This window comes from Fusarium phalaenopsidis, assembly GCF_050370095.1.
Source record: "Fusarium phalaenopsidis strain FUZ10S chromosome Unknown contig_32482, whole genome shotgun sequence".
Classification (NCBI taxonomy): domain Eukaryota; kingdom Fungi; phylum Ascomycota; class Sordariomycetes; order Hypocreales; family Nectriaceae; genus Fusarium; species Fusarium phalaenopsidis.
The window spans coordinates 22078-44997 of record NW_028145373.1 but is presented as its reverse complement, the minus strand read 5'-3'; the positions used below and the strand labels follow the sequence as shown (position 1 = coordinate 44997).

Sequence of the window (22920 nt, the reverse complement as noted above, 5' to 3'; positions counted from 1 at the left end):
CTTTGTAATCCCAACTTTATCACGGCGGGAACTCCACTCCCGCCGCGATCGAAAGATTGCGGGCCTTTATCGCTCAGGAACGGCTCTGATTGGAGCGTCTGCGCCTATCACGGCGGCTAGATCAGTGCCGCTATCGCGTATCTCTGGTCACCCTTCACAAGCGTCGACATCCCCGTACTTAGTTATCTACTGCCTAGATGGACCTTTGGTATGGGTAGTACATATTGAATTGATTGATAAAGTAAGCACTATATAGTGGACGGATCATCATACCGAGATTCTTGGCCAAACAATATCCTATCCTGTTCTTTGCACCTCCGTCAGTCCTGGTCTATTGTCCCTCTCTGTTACAGGAATAAAAAACGATGGCATTCGGCATTCTCGAGATTACGGCGGACCAGCCCTCACCCCCTGGTACAGCACTCCTCGAAAATGTGTCTGCCGACACGCAAGATGCTGAGGTAGTACTCGTGCCGAAGCCGTCTGCTTCGCCAGCTGATCCCCTGAACATGTTACGGATCCGCAAAGAGCTGTATTTTGCCGCTCTCATCTATGGGGCCTGCGTGACTGGTGTTGTCGGTCCTGTCCTGGTCCTGGGCTTCTCCATCGTCGCCGCCGCCTTTCAAATTAACCTGACCTAGGTGATGCTTCTCAATGGATCTCTGATCATGGCTCTGGGGGTTAGCGCCTACGTCTGCGGTCCTCTAACCACTCTCTGGGGTCGGCGGCTTGTTTTCCTGTTTACGACGCTCATTATGGTCTTTGGTTGCGTCTGGGCTGGCAGTGCCAAGTCCGACAACAGCCTCATGGGTGCCCGTATTTTCCAGGGGCTCGGTATGGGCACCTTCTTCTCCGTCGCCGGCACAGCTTCCATCAACGACGTCTTCTTCGTTCACCAACGCGGTAGTCGTGCTGGCTTCTGGAACTTTGCCGTCATCGTTTCGGTCAACGCAGCCCCAATCATCAGTGGCTACGTCATCACCGGCCTCTCCTGGCAGTGGAGCTTCCGTCTGCTAGCCATCTCCTTCGCCCTCGCCTTTGTCTTGAGCTTCTTCCTTATGCCCGAGACACTCTTCGACCGTGACTCGGTTGTTGCCGGTGTTGGACCTTCCATCTCCGTCTCGGACCACCTTAGAGAAAAGAGTTCGGATAGTCCGGTGCCTGAGACGCCAGATTCTGTCAAAGATGCCAGTTCCGTTTACCTCCCTGACAAGCCGGCGCTGTGGAAGCAAGCCCTGGGCTTGCAAAATGTTCAGATGCAGCCCATCACCCGTCTCATACCCATTCTTCTCCGCCCCCTGGGCCTCGCCCGGCACCCAGCTATCATCTGGGCGTGTGTAATGTGATCTGTCACCTACGGTTGGGTCATTATCCAGGGTGCTGTGGCCGACCAGATCTTTAGGGCCCCCCCCAATAATCTGTCCACAACATCTGTAGGTCTCCTCATCGGTATTGCCCCTCTGGTTGGATCTGCGATCGGGACCATTCTGGGTGGTTGGATGTGCGATTGGGTGGCGCAGCTTATGGCCAAACGAAATGGCGGTGTCTATGAGCCTGAGTTCCGGCTGGTAGTGTTCGTACCTACCCTGATCACCATTATTATTGGCTCATTCGGCCTAGGCATGGCCATTACAGGTAGTTTATCTATCTAGGCCTGTGCCGTCTTCTTGGGGTTCCTGAACTTTGGTGTTGGGGTAGGCTGCACTGGCATTGTTGCGTACTCAAACGATGTTTGCCAGCATAGAGCTGCGGATGCCTTTGGCGTGACCATGGTGAGTACTTGCTCCTCAAACTGTTTTTGTATACGCGCAACTAACCAAGTCTTTCTTTAGCTTGTCAAGAGCGCCTTTGCTTTTGGTCTCACTTTTATGTTGAACGATTACTATGCCAATCATGGTGCCAAGGTTTTCTTTTTCACATGGGTTGCATTTACATCTGGCATTGTTCTGATAACAATTCCGCTGTATATTTTTGGAAAACAAATCCGGGCTTCTGTCAAAACATGAGATAGAATCTCTATGATGTATGCAGAAATCGAATTCGACATGGTAAATAGTCAGCGTCCAGGGTAATAAAATCCAATTATCTTGCTAGACCCTGCAGTTCACATCTGGTGGTGTTGCGTGTGATTGTATGGGTTTAAAAACGCATGGGTTTCTTTTGTTTCAAAATTTTCGTTTTATTTACTATTACCCAACGCCTGCAAATGGACTAGAGCCCTCACCGGTGAAAAAAGTGTCGTCGCTGTGGTGGATTGCCCGGCATCTTCCCCACAAACTACGCTTTAGTCTTTGATATATTGTAAAGCCCAGAGGTCCATTTGACCATAGTGGATGAAATCCACATGATCAATCGTCTGCCAAGCCGAGGCGGCCTCCATGGCATCCAACTGCTCAGCCATTCGCGGTTCCGCCGCCGGCCCTGCATCGTTTTCGGGGCTTGTGGATGTGTACGTGGTATCTGTCGGGTCATCTTCAGCAGTCGTTGCAGGAGGTTCCAGGCCTGGTTGTGGTGCGAGAGGGAAGCTTTGGTGCATGGGCAGCGCGATGGAGACGCGCCAGCGCTGGGCCAGCTGACGCAGAATGAGGATGCCCTGTCTCGCCTTCAACCATCTGCGCCCGATGGCCTCGAGGGCGCTGACACAGACACGGAACCGGCTGATTGATTGGTTTCGCAGGCTTGATTGCTTGGCAGTAGCCATCAACAAAAGCGTGACTGCCGCTGAGAGCACATTGTGGACAACAAAGGGCGGCACCTTTTCGTACGAGTCCAACTTCTCGTACCTACGCAGAAGGCGAACCATGGCGCCCGCCGCGATGGACATGGTCCGCAGTGACAACCGATGGGCTGCGCTGTCGACTGGCTCCTTGACGTATGGCCGGTGAATCAAGAGTTGAGACATGTTGTACGACATGTGCAGGAAGATAACCTGGGGGGAACTAGTGTCCTTCTGAAGTTGGATGCGAGGGTCCAGTTGACGGTAAAATGACAACAACTGCTCGCGTGCCTCGAGAAGCAGATTGAAGCGTTCAAGCTCGTCAAGTTTGTTGAATCCAAAGGCATAACTGTGGGCGAGGTTTAGCTGGTCGCCGTAAGCAAGACAAGAAAACAGATTTCCGGCATGACATACATTCTATCCATGTACTGGTCGTGTATGAACCATAGCCTGCAGTGATGATCAAAGACTATCTCATCTTGCGAGGGATCTGGAGTCGCAGTGGCAAACGTCGATGCCTGAACTTGTTTCCACGGTATGATGCAGTTTCGGCCCATCATTGATGTAGCAATTCTTTACCGTTGTCAGCTCAAGTCCAACGGGTGGCGGCGGGACATGAATTGCATATGTCTCACCTGTCTAAAAGCAGCGTACTCCAGAGCGCTCGTATGCGCAAAGGTTGCGAACTCGGAGCTCTCACCCCAGCTGTCTCGCGCGCGCCGCTTTTGTCCAGGTTTTCAAGGGAGCTGACCGTAAGCCCAAGGTGTAGCGCCAAGCTAGCGGCCATTGCTTCAGGGAGATTGTTAGGGATTGTGGCAGCTGCAGGCACGATTGAGGGCACTTACAGTTATACATCCAGGCCATATTCTCGTTATCCAGTCCTAATTCTCGCCAACAGAGAATTGACAAGGCCTGCACTGTCTCTACACTTGGTCTCTCGCGACAAATCTGTAGAATCGCAGACTCTGCGTAGTGGGCCATTTTGTCACCAAGGGATTTGCTTTCCGAGTCATCCGAGAAGAGTGCGCCAGCTGCCAGAATCGTGCAAGTGAGAATATCCACGGTGTTGAAATGTGGATTGGCTTCAAGGCTTCCGAGTCTGCTCTGGTCAACGAATTGGTGAACAGGATTCACAAATGTGATGAAGAGCGAAACAAGGTGCCTAGCGACCCGAGATGTGTTGGGATCCAGCCTCAATGTTACCGGCTCCTGTATGTGATCATCGCCGGCGTCCGTCTTTCGCTTCATTTCCCCTCGAGGAGGATCTGAGACTGGGAAGCAAAAGTTGCCCGAGGGTCCGATGAAGGCGGTCTCGCCCCTTTCATCGATCTTCAGTCGCCAAGTGAGTTCGCTAATATAGTGGATTGCCGGCGAGTCCCCCGTGTAATCCATTTCCTCCGAGATCTGCTTGGTGTTACTGTCTAGCTGAGATGGGGCATTCTCGGTATCATGTGTCTCCTCCAAAATATCGCAAATATGTTTCGGTATCGTTGAATCAGTGACAAGGCTTCCTAGCCGGCGTACTTCGGCCTTTAGAGCTTCTGCCTGGGCCTCCAGCGTTACAATGTAGTCTGGGTCAGGCTTTCTCCTGGTTGGGACCCCTAGTCAGTTAAAGTTCTGGGAGTCTCTGGGTGTTTAACCGCTGAGAGATGCGGAGACGGGAGGGATGTGGGGGGTCATCATGCAGCATACTTCTTCGGCTTATCCAAGACATAATTGCAGTCTGTGTCTTTCACCAAACACCATGAACACTTGGGCATTGCTCCATCGCACTATGTGTGACAGCTCAGTTCACAGGTCTAGCGGGCATGGATGAAAGGATGCGGAGTTGTCACCTTCCGCTTACGCTTGCGACAGACCTCGCAGGCCATTGCGACTCTTGCTCGTGTGTTATCGGTGTCCATTGTAGGATCGCAGAGGGTCCAGAGATGAGAGCCCCTAGGTAACTTCAGGGCTATGTTGTTAACCGAGTTGCTCTCGATGTCCGAGTGAGTGCGTAGAGCTTGTTCACAATGGGGAAGACTGTGCGTCGCTGCTCGCATCAGCCAGACGTGATGACGAATTTTGTCGTGAGTGAGTTAAGATTTGAGGACGGACAATGTCTGGGACGGTTCGGGAAATACCCGTTAGCGCTATTGCGGGCTCAGTTCAATGCCCGACCATCTCCCAAATAAGGTCTAGTTCCCCTGCCTGAGAACCAAGACACTCACTTTTGGTAAGCTATTGAGGGGGAGATGAGATGCTGAGATCAGCCATATTCTTGCACTGGCGGACAACGGGAACCGGGTTGATGGTTTCGAAAGCTTCTCTGGTACATGCAAGCCTAGACACTCTTTTGCTATTGGGATCATCAAACTACCCCACTATCCGTAGCTAGCTGAGCATTCCGAGACAGACTGCCAGCATCCCGTTGTAGCCTTGATAGGTATGTACCAAGAGTCAGTTCTGGCAATAGTCCATGGTTTGCAATTCTAATGCACTCCGGTTCCTATAGTGAATTACTTCTTGTTATCCTTTCTGATAAAAAGTGCCGTCAGCGGGGATTGCTTGCGGCAGGTATCACTTGGAGCTTGCCTTGCACTCGGAAACCTCCCGATGACTGAGACGAAATGAGAAGGGAGTGACCCGCGCCCAGTCACACCCGTAAATTTTGAGTCAATTGCAGCTGGCGCCTCGCGGACAAGCAAGGTATGCTACGGGAATAAAACCTCCACCCTCCCCATCGTTACTTGGAAACGCTGCAAATTGGATTGAATTTGCTTCGTGGCACCTCGCTGAACTCACAGACCATGAAGTTGGCCGACATTCTTTGCATCAACGACTTCGAACGCGCCGCGTCGGCCATTCTGGGGAAAACCACTCTTGGTTGGCATAACCAATCTATCGCTATCCACGCACATAGCTAACCGCCTTACAAGATTACTTCAACGACGGCTCAGAAGAAGGTATCGCGCTACGAGAGAACATTGTCGCCTTCGACAGATACAAGATCCGGCCCAGGGTATTACGCGATGTGTCGCGAGTAGACACCGCAAAGGCATGTTTCGGGAAGACAATGAAGTTCCCGCTCGCCATCGCCCCATCAGGAATACAATGCACGGCGCACGAAGAGGGAGAACGGGCGACGGCCAGGACTGCCACCAAAGCAGGGGTCTTCATGGGCGTGTCGACATATGCCACGACCAGCTTGAAAGATATCAAGGCGGCAGGGGACGAGCTTGGTGACAACGTTTACATGCTCCAATTGTACATGTTCAAGAATCGGAAAACAACCGAGAACCTCGTCAGAAAAGCAGAGCGGGCAGGTTACAAAGCGGTCCCCTTTTCGAAGGCGTGACAAAGATCGGACTCATGCTGGCGATCTAGCCGACGATTTGGAGTGTTCTTCCATGTCGTCGTGAGGACTTGCAGTGGCAATTTGGCAGTGCCGAGCAGATATGGCTGTGCTCTTTCTTGGAGCGGCTTTGTTTCTCGGAGGGTCTTTCAAGACGTTAGGTGGTGGTCATGTTGCTTCACTCCTGGCTCACTAACTTAACAATGTCGCTTCGTCGATTGCAAGCCGGCATTTTCGCCCGCTTTACGCTTCATTCTGTTGGTCGTTTGTTGTGAAAGGGGCAGGATTTGCTGTAAGACCGGAACAAGCAGGAGGACGGCTGGACGTGGCTTGACAAATGCAACTGTTGGGTTGGGAGGCACTCCCCTTTCGCGCACCAGTCCAGTAGCGCCACAGACTAAGGCATCCCTGTCGTGCTACCGTCCCCCTGACGCGCAAGCAAATCTTACGTTGTCATACGTAATCAGAGAGCCGGAACAAAACCCTCTCCACCCGGTTCTGGCCCTTCTGTCCTCTGTTCCCACCTTTCTACACCATGTTGAGAGCATTGACGAGTCGACCGATACCGTGCTGGCTAAACAAATCATTGAAAGTTGCTTTTGCTCAATTTTGCTCTATGTTTAATTGCTATGGCAGTAATCTCTTAGGTCACAGAAAGCTAGGTAGGCAAAATGGCTGCATAGTGACTAAAGTTTGCTAAGATCAAGTATGATGGTGGCCATTGCAAAAGACAAAGGGTTCCTTTGAGATTCCCCTCCGAAATGGCCTGGGAACGTGAGCCCGTTGGTCCGCGGGCTTGAACAAAGCCGCGTGACATCAACCACATCTTCATACTCGACACTGGATCTAGTGAGCTGAAGGATGGAGACACTGCGTTTCAATTTCTGCAAAAGGTTCAGTACAGGGACGACGACATAAGTATTAATATAGTAGTACGAAAATTCGGCCCCTGGGGACGAAATTGGGTGCACTGGATAGCGCTTGCAGCGTGTTTGTGGTTAGTATCTAATACTTCTGGATTTTACCCCCAGGGGCCAAATTCTAGCTGGCGCCCTATTTCGCCCCCAGGGGTGAAAACGCCTATCGATAGGACCCATAAAGGTTGCGAAAGAGTTTAATAGATATATTCTACCCGCAAGAGGGAACTATTTTGCGTACTGCAATATGGTGGAAAGTGATAGTCAAATGCCATATAAGCTTCACCCCCAGGGGCCAAATCTTAGCTTAATTGAGTTCCTATGGCGGCTAACTAAAACCTGACCCTGAATTTAAGCAGAATACAGCCAACAACAATTGATCGGTTTCGCATCTGGCCTGTCGCATAATCCTAACGACATGAACTTAAATAACTGTGCCTGAACACATGGTTGTTCCATTTCTTTTGTCCTTTAGATAATTCTCATCAATCGACTGGTGCCACCAATGATCCCTGCGGAACCAATTGTCTGACACTGCTTTGCCCATCTTGTGGGCATTGTAACGGTGGGAAAGTGGGTAGAATGGAACTTCGAGTTGAAGATACCAAGTATCGAGTCTTGAATGTTATTATTGATTATCCCAAATGACAATACAAAACGGTAAAATTAATAGCCTCTATATAAGAAATATATCTAGCTCATGATAATTTACATGACCGAATGGCTCATGGCGAACTTAGTCTGTGTCAGATGCCTCGAGATCACTCGTCTCGGTATCAGACGGCTCAGTATCAGGCAAGCCAGCAACCATCTTCTTCACCAAAGCTTTCAGTAAATCTTGCCTCATTCAATCTCTTCTCTCTCGGCTCTCAAGTTCTCCGACTCGCCTTCTTCCGAATAGTCGATCCCGTGAATCCGAAGCTTGTTCTCTCGCAGCCGCTTTAACAAAGCTCGCCAAGCATCGAGATCATCACTTTCAGTAGTCTCTATTATTGAGTCCTCCGGGCGCGATCCCAAATCTGACGGATTGAAGTGTGCACTTTCCCCCTCTGCCTGATAACCGCAAGTTTCAATGTAAAAGTGCGTAAGAAGTGGAAGCTTACACATCTCCAAGAGAATTTTCTTCCATCTTCCGGACTCCAGGTAGACGCCCCTTACGATGACCCATTCAAGGGTTTCCATAGATTGATGGATAATCGTACAGAAGGCGTCACTAGTTATTGACAGGCTCTCCAAGTTTAACGATCGTAGACGGTGCGAGGGGGAGAATGCTGATCGATCAAGCATCAAGGCATCTGATCCTTGAAGCCACAGAGCATGTACATTTGGTGCAAGCTGTAGCAGTTTTCGAATGTACTTGTCGTACTCTTGGTTTGGGTATACCCAGCGGAACTCTAAACCCTCTCCGTCTTCGGTAGATTGTTCGTATCGAAGGTCAAGATATCGAAGCCGTCGAAAGAGCGGCTTTGATGAGCAATCATCTGCGTCTTCATTGTCCAGAAAGTGACCGAAATCGAAAGCGAGAGGTAGCCAAAGGTCAAGTTCATCCAGCTTATCAAGTTCAGATCTTCGCACAGCTGTAGCCAGTGATTCAAACAAGTCCGTAGTGTTCTCTTCCCAATCGATGTCATCGTACGGAATATCGACAAAGTCAAGCTTCAGGACCTTGACCTCAGAGAACCGTGGTAAAGCAGTATGAATAACGATGGCCAGTCGCTTGAGATAGGCCAGATATTCGTCCGTTTGATCCTCTATAGCCGCCCAGTAACTTTCGAAACCAGATACAGGACGGAGTTTGACGCATAAGTCAAGGCGACGGACCAGGCGGCGCAGTGGGCTTTTAGATATTGCCTGAAGACGGCCTATGCCGCTGTCGAAGCTGATGGCGACATGCTGGAACAGCAACGGCGTAACAAGATCACAAAACGCACGATTAACTAAGCGTAGAGATGACAGATTCTTACGAAACTCGATTCCTTTGAGTTCGTAGCGACGCGGCAGAGATTCGAATCCACCAAATTGACGCCGCCTAAGGCCGCCGTGGACATGCAACAGGATCTGCGCTGAACCTAAGCATTAAGCTGGATCACATATTGATCGCACGGTTACTCTACCTGCTGCAGCACTTCTGGTGGTAAAATCAATACCGTGGACATGGAAGGGACTAGAATGTCAAGTTTTTTCCGATGGAAAGAGGTGATGCGTAAGTCGGGTTGAACAGATTCAGGTTGACCGTGTGACGTCGTTGATTAATTGATTGATTGACTGATTTTATCCTACGCGGTTGTAATCGTCTATACGATTATGCCCGGATAGCGGGGTCCGGCGAACAGCCGAAGCCCCTCGGATTAGTATTGATCCGCGGTGCTCCACTTCGCCAACTTCAACACCGTTGACCAGCTGTTCCGCTTTTCTCTCCCTAACCACTATTTACATTTGCTTGCCGGCCCCTGTAAACAGCGGTTTCCTACTAACGCATACAAAATTCTAGGCTCTCTCAGGTCTCCTGGCCCTCTTCTATGCGACATTGTACCTACAGCCCCCCCCCCCAGTGTACAGCTTAGTCTGCTTTATGTCTCGATCCTGAATTGCCCAAGGATCTGAGTCAGTTCCATGAACCTGATTGCCTTTGGGGCTGCTTTGCGCTCGTTCAATATCTTCCGGAGGTTGTTTCGTCCTCGGAGGCGTCCCAGTTCCTGGTCTCGAAGTTGTTGATGTTGGCGGCAGCGCAGGAGGATATGCGCTACCGTTTGTCGGTCCGCTCCGCAGGGGCATCTGTTGTTGATGATGCCTGGTACCCTTCGGTTAAAGAGGAAGTCCTTGAGTCCTATCTTCTCCGTCCTCAGCTGCGTGAGAAGGGTGCTGTGTTTCTTTTTGAGACCGTGCAGTTGCAGGACCTTGCGGGAGGGCCTCGGCTTATGTCTGAAGGATGCTCGGCCATGTGTTTCGGTTGTCCAGTTAATCTCCCAGGATCTGATGGTCTCTTTATGAGCCCACGTTTTCAAAGTTGATCGAAGTGGATATAGCTTTTTTGGCTCTGTTCCCTTAGGTCCCGTGGGACCCTCTTCTCTCCAGCCTGTGGCCTCCTTGGCTGCTCGGCCTGCGTCTTCGTTGCCTTGGATTCCCGGATGCGCCGGGACCCACCTGATCTCAATGACAAGTCCCTGTAACCGAGGCTGCTCGCTCTGTTTTGTGATGTTTTTGAGCAGGTACGCTCCAAAACAGTCATGCACTTTGCCGTCCTCGCTGCACCTTGCTTTAGTCGAGCTAAGCTGGCTTACTGGGGTGTTGCGTGATCGACCGTGCTACGTTTGAGGGGGCTCGAGCGGTGGTCAGTGATCAAACAACCTCCTCTTTGTATTGCTCAAGACGTGCATCCTGACGAGACTTTGGATCTGGGATGGGAGACCATTCCGTCGTTATTGCAGCCTGATAGCTCTTGGCGTTATGGATCATTGTTGTGGATCACTCTCTGTGGTGCGGAGTAATGAGGCCAGACGGCAGGTGGGGTTCAGATCATCTCCTGAGTGCGTGCGGACCTCCACTGTGGTAACGATGAGGGGGTATGGCCAATTAAAATGTGCGAAATAAAAGGTACAAAATTCCCATGCTAAATTAGGTGGTGATAGAAGTCCCAGCAATATTTGCTTTAATATATCGCAATATCATAGATATGGCATCCGAAGGTGGTCTAACTACGCACCTTAGGCCGCTTCCTTTCCTTTTTTTCCTGATTGCCGCTGACCTCCGTAAGAGGGCTCCATTCCGAGGCGTTTATTCTCAGCTGCCCCTGCCGATACCCTTGACAGGCTAGGCAGTCTAATTTGGCATAATAGTTACTAAAATTGATCTCCCGGTCCACGTGTTTACGCTGTAATTCAGCATCCTATAGATCACGCTCGTCTCCTGCTTAGTAAAGCTGCCTTGCCAAACTATTATGACTATAGGCGTTGAATAATTCGTTATAAATACACTCTCGCCACTGATATGATTCGTGTATCTCTTCTACTTTAGCTGCCCGTGAAGTTAAGCAACATAGCTATTAACAAGGGCTATATCAAGGAGGAAGGTCCAGGCTAGTGCCTGCCACGGGCCCCGGCGGAGGGTATTTTATTGGAGAAACAGAACACACCAACCACAGCGAGGTTGAACGCTTCGTGACCTTCTTCGGGGGATTTTCAAAATAGGGATCTCACACGCTTCTTAGTGAGGTAAACACAATATAAAATAGTAAGGGCAATTGATCAATTGATAACAATGAAAATTTGGTCAGAGAAAGAGCCCAAAAGCTGCTCCTTTCTCGTTGACCATGACGAAAGCGATGATGATGCTGATGGCCGAAGGCAACTGGTCTCTGACCTTTTTCTACGTACAGGAAATTGCCCAATGGCCCAAAATGGCTTAGCACCTTTTCCCCCCAACTCAGTATGATTATACTTATAATATGACCTCAGCTGATTACCACGGTTAACATAGTTTATCTCATCGTTATAAGCAGCAGCCACTATTAGTATATTAATTATTTTAATAGCTTTGTTCCTAAAAAAACGGCGTATCGGCTTGGTGCTAGGGTCGGACCGGAGCTTATGCAGCTAAGGTGAACTGGTTGATTGAATATCTAAGACTAAGAAAGGGAGAGAAAAAAGGAAAAGAACTAGCTGTGACCCCGCTGCGGATCTTATGCAGGGCTCACAGCGGGGCTACGGAGAAGGATTTCTCCGGTCTTGGTTTTTCCAGGGGGAAACAACCTTCCTCACGGGTTCGCCCGTAACACTTGGCCTCTGACTTCTTAGATAATGGCTTCTTCCTCTATCCAACAACACGCTCATCGTAAGCGCCGGTAAACATAGTAGATAAGAATAACATAAGCTTAGTATCCTTCTAAGCAATTTAGTTAACCTATAGTTATAATATGAAGGCGAATTAGTAGGAGATTCTTAGCTAAAAGTATCTGAAGTTAGTACCTAGTTGTTAGGGGTTAGTATCGCCTTAACGGCATTAAATTCATATATTTTTTTAACCTTGCCGTTATCGTTCTTATCCCTAACTAATCCCTCGTGGATGCCATTATTCGCACGAGCTATGCCAGTGGCCCCGTAGCCCTGCTTGCGGAGGTTACGGAAGAGAGGCGGGGATGAGAAGAGGTTATCCATAAAGACATGATATATCGATTTTGGCAGTATTTTTATAAGGCCAATAACGACGGCTTATGTCACGGCACCGGTTATGACAACCGCCGGGATCACGTGCGACCCACCTGTAAAATATCTTATCTTTAAGAAGGTCTTTTATAAAATAAAATTTTAGAAAAATAAGCTTATAAGATATAAGCCTAGGATCTTATTACCCTATATTATAGCCTATGCGCTTCCCTATGAAATGCTTACCTAAGCAATATCTACTTAGATAAGCAAGATATAAGGGAGTGTCAATACTGCCCCTTCTGGGCTTATTTCCCTTTTAGGAAGGTCACGTGACTTCGGACTTAGGGCTTTATCATAAACCCGATAACTCCATTAAAGCCGTTTCCTTCCAAAGGGTATTTCCTATCTGGTTTTAAATATCCTAGTTTAAAACCCTATAGGTTTTAACTTCTATTATGCCATAACCTGGCTTTTAGTTATTCGCAATTAGCAAAACTAATAGAGTTTTAAAGCCCGGAATTAGGGCTATCCGACGGTATAACTTCTATCCGAATCGGGCTAATAGATTCCGAGCAATTAGATATATAAGCTATAGATTCTCTCTTTAAGATAACTCCTTAGATCTTCAACCAATTCAGACAATAAGAACACTAATAAGAAGCTGGTCTTCTTTATTTTAACCCTACTATCTATTTGTTTCACTTTTATTACTCTATGATTCCTTACCTAGCTAATCAGCTTTTTAAAAGGACTGACTCCACTGCTTATTCACCTTCTATCTCTATTACCTACCCTACACCTTATTCAGACCTTATAGTCTATATTTTTCAGTCTTTTACATATAAGCAGTTATAGCTTAGGTAAGCATATTATTAAATAGCGCTAGTAATATACTATAAAGTAGCAAGTTGTTAGACTTATATTTTATAAGCTAAATTTCCTAGAGTTATTTATATAAAAGACCTTTCTTATAGAAGTCTTTAACACGTACTTCCGAGGTGACCGAGATAAGTGGGGCGAGTGACTTTGCGGAGGTCCGCACGCACTCAGGAGATAAGCTGTCAGAAAGCACCTGTGGCACCAAGATGACTACAATTGTGTTGTTGTTCTTGTTGAGTTCAATCTGACTGTCTGAGGTCATCGCCACTTATGAAATACGTAGCTCCCCCTCCTTCTTGCCTAATTAGGCCAATTTCCTTCCTCGGGTTCCATGTGAGCTTGTTGCGTACAGGGCCCAATCCAACAACAGCAGCGCGTCCGCGATTACTTTTACTTTGACTTGTACCGGTAGTATCTTAGTGTCGAGCTTTCCACCCTGGGCTTAGCGCGCCGCTGCTTTGTTCGGCTTGTGGAAATCGACAAGGGGACTGTTCGTCCTAAACGTTATCTTATTGGTTGAGTCCTCCCAAATACAAGTGAAATCCGACACCCTAAACCCATCATTGATCCTAGAGACCACACTAATAAAGAAAATAAAAATATAATTAAAATCGCAATAATTAGTATTAATATATATCTTATTTTTAGAGCTTTAGTTATCTTAGAAACCTCTTTTTTAGAAATTATCGGCTGGTCAAGAAAAAAAACTGTTGGCTGCTCTATGGTCTGCTAGCGTAAAAAAAAATCTCCCATAGAAAAAAACTGTCGGTAGCTCAACCGACGGTTTTCATAGGTGACAGGGGATTCAATAGACCTATTTAATTCGTGCCGATGAAAAATGTGTAGTCTATCGATTTTCACGTCTCTCTTTCTCAGAGTCTCTGCCCCCACCCCTTCTTGGTAGAAAAATGGAGTCTGTATTCCTCTCATCCACGCAAGTCACGAGCGGGGTTATTCGTAGCTGGGAAAGGCAAATATATTCGAAGATTTATGTTTCCATATTCTGCATTAATAGTACTAACCAACGAAACGGAAGAAATAACAGAAGAGAACAGATATGGAAAAGTCAAGATATCGCCAACACAAAGAAGCGGGTGGATATCCAGACCTTCCTGGACATGTCCATTAGCCACCGACGAAAAACCAAAGGCTAAGAGTGGACAGTCAGGTATAAACACTGCCTGAGCCCGCGTCATCGCGCCCAATTTACTTCTGCTTCTTGAAGGTCTCCCTTAGAATCCTCACTTCCAGATTTGCAGCCTTACCATCTTGGTTCAGGCTGAAAACGAAGTCATCGGCAGCAACATTCCCATAGTTGACACTGTCAACACCAGACCATTGCTCTGGGGCATCATCCAATATGTGAAAATTGTTGCCTTTGGAAGTTGTCATAAAGAGTGCCCGATACGAAACGTGACCGGATTTTTTCCCATGAGAAGACGTCGATGTATGGAGATTGGTCACCTGGAGTCGTATGGCTTGCTGTTCTCCATCTTCCACCATGCCTTGTGCTACTTGTTGAATGTCGACGCCTTGACTGATCCAGCTTTTAACTAGAAGCCCTTTCTCGTCGGCCGTGATACTGATGGAGGAGTTTTCCTGCTTTGTGGTTGACGCGTATGTCCCGCAGAGGTTCTCACAGGCTTGGATGCCGCTGATTTTCTCGAGAGCAGGCAGGAGGGACGATGTCACCAATTCTGTGGCTACCTTTATGGCGGGGCTGCTGGTGATGCCAGCCGTCAAGATAGAAAAGGTGATTTGGAAATCCGGAATAAGCACCAGCAACGAATTGTACCTGCCCAGCGAGCCAGACTTTGTGTACAAGTCAATGACACGTCCGTTGGTTATGTTGCTCCTCGTTCGGTGGATCTCCCAGGGACTTCCGATGGACAAGCTCAGTGACGCGGTGTGAGAAGTGGGCTTCATCCAGCGCCTAGTAATGGCCGGAGACAGTTGCCGGTTCTGCAGGACTGCTTGGCCAAAACGAGCCAAATCCAGTGAGGAGGAATACAATCCTGCGGTTCTAGTTGCGGTGTCAGTGGAACCACCAGGACAGAGGAGTGCGAGAGGGGCTAAAAGTAAACTTACGGTGCTTCGTCGCCGGTATCTTGAAACCACGCACTATCGCCGTTGGGAATCACTGGGACATTGTGGGCCGTTGGCCGCTCCGTGCCCGTACCACTGAGACGCAGTGGCTTCACAACAGATGATTGTAGTAGATCGTGATACGATTTCCCGGAGAGGCGTTCAAGTACATAACCCAGAATGCGGTAGGCAGCGTTCGAGTAGACGGGTGTGCTATGGGTGGCGAAGATGGGATGTCTTTGAATGAAGCCCTCGAAGTATTCTACCCGTGAAGTGTTAGGCTCGTGCCAAACAATTAGAGCAATGGTAAGAGTAGTTTTACCTTTTCGGTTGCAGGGCGGCAGAGTAGAGTTTCCCGCACAATCAGGAACATCCTTTGACGGAAGCTTTGGCAGACCAGCCTCTTCCCTGGGGAAGTCTTGGCTCGCCAAGTCACCATTGCTAACTATCGGAAAGTCAGCTTCATTTCACTAGACTTCCGGCAACCAAGACGTAAGCCACTTACAGTCTCTCCCAATACCAGAAAGATGAGATGCCAAGGAGCCAATGGTTACTTCATCCCAGTCCACAGAGTCAATTGCATCATTCGTATTCTTGGAATGCCCACGTAATTCGGGTATAAAATCTGTGACTGGCTTGTCCCAATGTTCCCACCCGTAGTTAACCAAAAGCATGTAGGCAGTGAAGAGCTTCGAAATGCTACCAATTCGATACACCGAGTCTTGAGTAACATTAAGAGTGCTCCCAGCACTCTCGTTGAGGTTGGAAGACGAGTAATGGAAATCGAACAAGGGAGTGTTGCCGGCATCAGTGGACAAGACCGTGATGGATACTGAATCTTCACCGCTCATCGAACTGGCAAAACCATCATGATCCCGAAATGCCGTGTTCAAGGTGTCGGAAAGGTTGGCAAGAACGGGGTGCATGATTCCCACTGACCCCAGGTTGAGTGGAGGAGGCACCACGGGTCCGAGCAAAGAGAGGCTCATTCTGACGAAGCAGGTAAAAAATGTTTATAGGTCCTTGAGAGAGATGAAAAGCCGTGAGTGATGAATGGTAAGTTTAATATCGATTCTCCTATAGATTTTTATATTTCATCTTCGGTCAAGCTAATCTGCCGTATTCCCGCGTGGCTGGTCTCGCAGCATCCGGCCCGCCATAGCCAAGATCGCCAGAAGCGGTAATTAGGCGGTTCGATACTTGACGCCGAAGACAGCGGACGTTAGACGGTCGATGGAAAGCGGGAATTAAGTGGAGACGGGAGTTAGGTGGTCTAGACAATTCGCCGTGGTTCAATTCCACCCAGCCGGTGCCCTCAAGATCAAATGGTTTTACAACATTGGCCGTGTAAGATCGCAATTGAGAACACATCCAGGCTACGGTACGAGCAGAACATGGCGCATTATCATTGAAATAATCATTGAACGTCGTTTTCAAACTCCCCACCATCAAATAGGTCCTTGCTAATCAAAACAAATGGGTATAGATGTAAAAACTCGTAATTGCGTTGCCCCCATCTCGTGAATATATCTAGGCTATAATTGATCATGAATTGCCCAAATACGCTAATCCCTCTGGAAACCACATTAAAACAGGAGAACTCAATAACTCTAGTCGAGACGGCTCTGAAGCAACTCAATCTGGCCGTCAAGCTGTGCAAGCCGCCCAGCAGTATCTTGGTGGGAACTCGCCGCCGCCACGGCTTCTCGTAGGCTCTGCGCTGCACCGAGGTGGTTCCTAACATGTCGATTATCCGAAGAACCACCTCGATCATCATCCACCCTTTGTTTTGGGTCTGCGCTGTGCTTGAGAAACGGAGAATGCAGACGAGGTGGCCCCTGACCCCGAAGGCACATCCAAAAACAGGTACCAGCACATATATTTCGTAGCATTTGAGGTGCGGCATCAATCAGAGAGTAAAATGTGCCGGAATTCCCTTGAAGCATGGTCTGTTTTGCCCATTGGGCTATTTCAACAACGCCACGGGCTGCACGGAGAGTCTCGGACTCGATGCGTAGAGCAGCAATCTCCCCATCCAATGTGCTTTGTTCCCGAAGACCAAACTTGGAGACACAATCGTCTATTTGCAAGTAACAGTTGAGTTCCAGGCATCTGAGAGCCGCACGACGCAAATTAGTACGTGGATCTGATGCCCCGGACAAAGGGTCGGCTTTAATACCGGCTCGGATTTGTAGATGCGCTGGACAACTAGCCCGCCAGTTTTGAAGATCAGCATAGAGGCCGTCCAAGTCTTTAAGCTTGATCCCCAGACGTCTTGTAGAACCATAGCAAAGAGACTGTGCAATTTTGCGAGCAACCATTGCTAGGCTGAGCATAGTGTCGAGGTAGCCCTCTGTTTTGTTTAAAGATAAATCTTCGGCGATTTCGGCATCATCATCCCGGATCCGTGAACTGGTTTTGCGGTTGAGAGTGTGGAAGGCGTCCAGGCCGTATACGTGCCAAAAAAGAAGCGTCCGGCGCTCGTTGGCCTTTGAAAACATCAGCCGTTCCGATGATGAAGCGACATGGTGACACTGGATTTCGGACTGCAGAGTCATCATGACGAGCGAGTCGTGTCCAAGGAAAAGCTTGGCGAGGTGTGATTGAAGCGGCTGCCCGTATGAGGCGTCGTACTCAAAGCCCACCATGAGTGCGAGGGCCTCCAGGTCATCTAGCCGGACTGACCCTCCATGATTCGGGCTGTTGTGAGTCTCAAAGATAGCGTCTTGAAACTGACGAGCAAGCCGCTGCTGAAGGTCCCAGTTATCCAAGCCTGTCGGAATAAAGGGCACTCCACGGCACGCCACAGCACTTGAAAGCGCACGGCTGCATCGACCAGAGCGGTAATCCTCCCAGAAACAGTCCTCAAAAAGGATGGGCATCGAGCTGGCGGCAATATCAAAATACGCGTGCAACGCATTGTCAAACAGAGTTTGGTCGATACATTGTGCTTCTGATGAGGATGAATGCGGAGCAGTCTCGAGTCTATCGTCACGGCGCGGCTCATTGCCTGTTTCAGCATTGTTGGCACCCAGCGTTTGGCTGGGATCATTCAACATCAACATCTGATCAGCCCAGTCTGCCGAATCATACTGATCCGGAATAAATATTTGATCGAGAAAGGAAGTGCTGTCTGAGCTAATCCCCAGAAGCTGATCCCAGATTTCGAAATTAACAGGTGGACTCTGATTGGAATGGCTTTCGCCTGTTGCTGGTCCTGGCAAGGAGGCTGCAGAGTGAATAAACGATGCTGGAGTGGGAGCTGCGATATCGCCGTGCTGCGTTGAAGGCAAGGGTGGAGGCTGGGGAGTGGTGGGAGACGAGTTGATTGCAGCGTCTTGAGACTCCCTGAAATCAAAATCATGCGGCCGCTTTCTTTTTTGAATGCGAGCGTCGTCGGAGTCATCAAGACGGCATGGGACCTGGCGTAGCTCACAATGCGAGCAGCTTTGGTGGCCCTGGCTTACTCGGACTGCGCGGTCGCATTTGATCTTTCGCCGGAAACAGAAGTCGCACGACCCACGCTGAGTTCCTCTCTTGAGCTGCATTTCGATGTAATTCAGAACAGATAAGGCGGCGGGTGGCTAATTATCGATTATTCTGCAATGTTCCCTGTCGCGGAAGCAAAGGGCGCGAGTAGAAAAGCTTATCGGTGGTTGAGCGGGACTTACGCGGGATTTAAGCGGTAATTACGCGGACAAACCACGGATATAATTAAGCGGTATATAGCGCGATTCAGACGGACATGGCGTGGGTCTTGTAAACGGGACTTCACGGTGACCACCATCAAGCTATAAGGATAGATAAATGAACAAAAGAAATCATCATTTCAGAATTCCAGTTCAGAAACCCTCAAGCCCACACATTCAAGCCAGTATGAATTCCACCGACTCCAATCATGTTGCCCCTAACGGTGTTGGGGCAATCAACTTCGTCCCAATACTAGCTGCAAACGCTATCTTTCTAACCATTTTTTGCATACTCCTATTTCTACATTGCATTCTCGTCCTTCGTTTCTGGAGATATTATGGTTATGCCATCGGCATGATCGGGGGTTTGCTCCTAGAACTTATTGGCTACGCTGCCAAGGTCCAGCTTGCCCATAACCAAAGCAACAAAAATGCGTACATCGGGTTTGTACTTACTCACTCATCTACCACAATCTGCCTGTTGGCTGACTTATTCTCAGCTTTATCATTGGGCTGACTCTTGGTCCCACCTTCCTGTCGTCTTCACTGTATCTTGGGATCAGCGCCTTGCAACGATACTTCAATGCTACTTGCTTCTCACCCGTCGGTCCTAAACTCTTTTCTACCATTTTTATTCTTGGAGACTTCATATGTCTTGCTTTCATTGGCGTGGGAGGTTCCTTGGCCGCCATCTATTCCAATCAACCCATCGGCGTGAACCTCATGATAGCTGGACTTGCTACGCAGGTTTTCTTCACCGCCATATTTTGCATTGTGCTATTCATTCTCTTCTGGAGTACCAGGGAAAGGCTAGCCACAGATCCTAAGCGGTGGTTTATGCTCGGTGAGTGGCATATATATAACCCAACCAAGCATGGAAAAAATCAAAGGCATTGGCTAATTCAAATTTTACATTGATAGGCGCCGCTATTGCTTCAGCATGTCTTTTTCTCCGCTCGTGCTGGAGGGTTGCAGAATTGAGCGACGGATTTAATGGGCCCCTGGCATCAGAAGAAGGTATCTTTATTGCTCTAGACAGCATTCCAATTACCCTGATGTCGGTCATTCTCACCCTGCTTCACCCAGGGTACTGGTTTTTAGGTCAATTTAAGGGTCAAAGAAAGATAGATTTGGAGCTTCTTTAATAGTCGAGCTACATAGTCCGTAGTTAGGGAGGTTTAAATATGCTAAAAAGGAGTTAATAGTAATACTATGATTATAGAAAGTAAAATATCTGCCTTATATATAGACCGACGGTTCAGGGAGTATAGGGATACTTAAGTTAGCGAAGCACTTAAAGGCATCCAGAGTGGCAAGAGCCTTTAGAACTGAGATAATAAACCTTTATATATGGCAGAAGCCGGTACTAGAAATCTGGTTATAGACGCAATCTATTTTTCCAGTTGGCCACAGAAGAGCTATAGCCAAAAATGGACTCGACGCTCATGGCAGAGGTTTCCGATGAGCATGTTGTCAAAGGTATATAATCTGCTTCCTTATCCTCAACTAGTTTCCCTTCTCTTAATATATCCAGATGAACTCCATCTGCACTCAGAGGAGCAATCTTCGCTTCACTCTTTGCCCTCGTTACTCCTTAGTATCCGCCCGAGATCTCTTCTCCGCTATGTTATCTAAGATAGTCCTTGCCGTGGCCGCATACATCCTCGCCTCCGCCAACGCCATCTGGCCCATCCCCTAGAACATTTCCACGGGAGAGAAAGTGCTTTTCATGGACCAAACCGTCCCTATGACCTACAACGGATAAGCTATACGCTGGACTCCCCTGATGCCTGTGGCCGTGACGAAGCTATGCAGCCCGATGCTGAGACTAAGACGTTGTTCAACGAGCAGGTTTCCTACACGTACGGCTAAACTCCCGATGCCGGCGCCAACTATAGCAGCAAGGACATTGTCTAGTCCGGCGTCTCACGCGCCTTCAAGGTCATTTTCCAGGACAACTTTGTGCCCTGGAAGCTCCGCGAGCGCCACTCCGACTTTGAGCCCGATACCAAGTCTAAGACGTCGATCAAGTCCATCGAGATTACCCAGAAATATAAGGACTCGCCCAGCGTCTTTAAGCCCAAGGCCGGCGATGTCGACGAGTCGTATTCGCTGACCGTCTCTAAGGACGGCAAGGTGGCTATCAAGGCCAAGTCGTCGACGGGCATGCTCTACGGGCTCGAGTTCTTCTCGCAGCTCTTCTTCAAGCACAGCGCCGGCACCTTCTAGTACACGCCCAATGCCCCCGTGTCCATCGAGGACGAGCCGCGGTTCCCGTACAGAGGCGTCCTACTCGACGTCGCCCGCTCGTTCCTCGGGGTAGACGGCATCAAGCGCACCATCGACGCTATGGCCTAGAGCAAGCTGAACCGCCTGCACCTGCACGTCACCGACTCGCAGTCGTGGCCCCTGGAGATCCCCACGCTGCCCGAGCTAGCCGAGAAGGGCGCCTACCATAGGGGCCTCTCGTACTCGCCCTAGGACGTCAAGGACCTCTACGAGTACGGCATACCCCGCGGCGTCGAGGTGGTGCTGGAGATTGACATGCCCGGCCACATTGGCGTCGTCGAGCTAGCCTACAAGGACCTCATTGTTGCCTACGACGCCAAGCCCTACGACCAGTACTGCGCCGAGCCTCGCTGCGGCGCCTTCCGCCTGAATAGCACTGCCGTCTATAGCTTCCTCGACACGCTTTTTGGCGACCTTTTCCCCCGCATCGCCCCCTACACGGCCTACTTCCACACCGGCGGTGACGAGCTCAAGGAGAACGACTCGAACCTTGACCCCGATATCAGGTCTAACGACACCAAGGTTCTATCTCCGCTGCTGCAAAAGTTTGTTAGCTACACCCACAAAAAGGTCCGCACGGCCGGTCTAACCCCGCTAATATAGGAGAAGACGGTGATGACGTAGAACTTGACCATTGGCAGTGACGTCCTCGTGCAGTCGTGGCTCGGAGGATCCGCCGTCAAGGACCTGGCCGAGGGTTAGGGTTATGGTTGGGGTTAGTATTGACTATCTAAGCTATTTTGCCCGGAGGGTTTCTTCTAGCTAAAGATATAGCTTATAGACTGAAGAGAGGAGATTTTTCTGAGATATAAAGAGATAAGAAAAAGGAAAAATAAGAGTATAAAAGAGATATAAGAAATATAGCTAAGAAAGAGAGATAGCTAAGAAAGAGAGAAATAGCTAAGAAAGAGAGATATAGCTAATAAGAAAAGGCAAAGAGATAAGGGATAAGAAATAAAAGATAAAGGATAAGAGGTAAGAGATAAGAAATAAGAGATAAAGAATGAGAGATAAGAGGTAAAGAGTAAAGAAGAGCTTTAAGAAGCCCTAGAAGTATTCTAGATTGACCTAGCTAAGTTGCTAGAGGGATCTCGGGCTATGGAAGCCGCTGAGGTTGCCCTAGTTCTTATTAGAGCGAGGCTAATAGAGGAGTCTAGCTGGTTAGCTGCAAAGGGGCCGATAAGGTCCTGGAGCTTCTGATAGGCTTTAGCTGTCTCTAGGTCCATAAGGCCACCTGCGGAGAAGATGAGAGGCTGAAAGAAAGCCCTGAGGGACTTGTATTTTCTGCGTTTTTCATCGGCAGCCTCTTTTAAGGTGCTGTAAGGGTCATCTCTGGCTGAATCCTTTGAGATAGCAACGATTTGGATGTCGTAGAAATAGCGGCTATTTCCAAGGGTAATAGCAAAGTCGGCTCTTAGGCTAGTTTCAGGGTAGACTAGGGGTTCTTTCTCGACCTCTAGGATAGGCTAGCTGCTTAGAGCTCTGATAAAAGCCCTAGTTATAGCATCATGCCTTGCAATCTACCTTCTGTTAGCACCCTTGCAGGTATCTTGATGGCCTAAAGCAGCTATAGCTCCGCAGGAGCTACAAGGTAAGTTGATGGGCTTGATTGGATAGAAGAGCCGGCTTCAGAGGGCCTCAGTGATCTCAGAGTCTGTAAAGGATAGGGCTTTTTGGGTGGACAAGACTCCAAGCCACTTGCGGCCGAGATAGCTAGCGTTTTCCAACCTGGCATGCTTGTAGCTAGAGGGGAGGTTCTCCAGAAAGCCTGCCAGCCTGGTCTTGTTTGCTTCCTTTAGCACCTGCTGTGCTGTTCTTCCTAGCCTAGGGCCTGGGCTACCGCTAGGGCTAGAAGGGGCTGGGAGTT

General features: G+C 48.9%; 7 protein-coding genes across 7 annotated transcripts; 4 read left to right on the top strand and 3 right to left on the bottom strand.

The window, feature by feature from the left end:
* Window positions 1-365: 365 nt before the first annotated feature.
* LRP88_15023 (uncharacterized protein) lies at window positions 366-641 on the top strand (the record flags this gene model as incomplete). The annotated part of the gene is made up of 1 exon (XM_083251354.1): window positions 366-641. One exon carries the CDS (start codon window positions 366-368, stop codon window positions 639-641), a length of 276 nt encoding a protein of 91 aa, XP_083092888.1.
* A 27-nt stretch (window positions 642-668) lies between these two features.
* LRP88_15022 (uncharacterized protein) lies at window positions 669-1652 on the top strand (the record flags this gene model as incomplete). The annotated part of the gene is made up of 2 exons (XM_083251353.1): window positions 669-1333; window positions 1403-1652. 2 exons carry the CDS (start codon window positions 669-671, stop codon window positions 1650-1652), a joined length of 915 nt encoding a protein of 304 aa, XP_083092887.1.
* A 632-nt stretch (window positions 1653-2284) lies between these two features.
* LRP88_15021 (fungal specific transcription factor domain-containing protein) lies at window positions 2285-4108 on the bottom strand (the record flags this gene model as incomplete). The annotated part of the gene is made up of 4 exons (XM_083251352.1): window positions 2285-3065; window positions 3131-3289; window positions 3352-3505; window positions 3562-4108. 4 exons carry the CDS (start codon window positions 4106-4108, stop codon window positions 2285-2287), a joined length of 1641 nt encoding a protein of 546 aa, XP_083092886.1.
* Window positions 4109-14196: 10088 nt separating this feature from the next.
* Window positions 14197-16001, bottom strand: LRP88_15020 (serine hydrolase domain-containing protein; the record flags this gene model as incomplete). The annotated part of the gene is made up of 3 exons (XM_083251351.1): window positions 14197-15013; window positions 15079-15520; window positions 15581-16001. 3 exons carry the CDS (start codon window positions 15999-16001, stop codon window positions 14197-14199), a joined length of 1680 nt encoding a protein of 559 aa, XP_083092885.1.
* A 684-nt stretch (window positions 16002-16685) lies between these two features.
* On the bottom strand, window positions 16686-18140 carry LRP88_15019 (fungal specific transcription factor domain-containing protein; the record flags this gene model as incomplete). The annotated part of the gene is made up of 1 exon (XM_083251350.1): window positions 16686-18140. One exon carries the CDS (start codon window positions 18138-18140, stop codon window positions 16686-16688), a length of 1455 nt encoding a protein of 484 aa, XP_083092884.1.
* A 2054-nt stretch (window positions 18141-20194) lies between these two features.
* On the top strand, window positions 20195-20993 carry LRP88_15018 (beta-N-acetylhexosaminidase family protein; the record flags this gene model as incomplete). The annotated part of the gene is made up of 2 exons (XM_083251349.1): window positions 20195-20233; window positions 20778-20993. 2 exons carry the CDS (start codon window positions 20195-20197, stop codon window positions 20991-20993), a joined length of 255 nt encoding a protein of 84 aa, XP_083092883.1.
* A 315-nt stretch (window positions 20994-21308) lies between these two features.
* LRP88_15017 (uncharacterized protein) lies at window positions 21309-21656 on the top strand (the record flags this gene model as incomplete). Its single annotated transcript, XM_083251348.1, has 1 exon — window positions 21309-21656. One exon carries the CDS (start codon window positions 21309-21311, stop codon window positions 21654-21656), a length of 348 nt encoding a protein of 115 aa, XP_083092882.1.
* Window positions 21657-22920: the final 1264 nt, after the last annotated feature.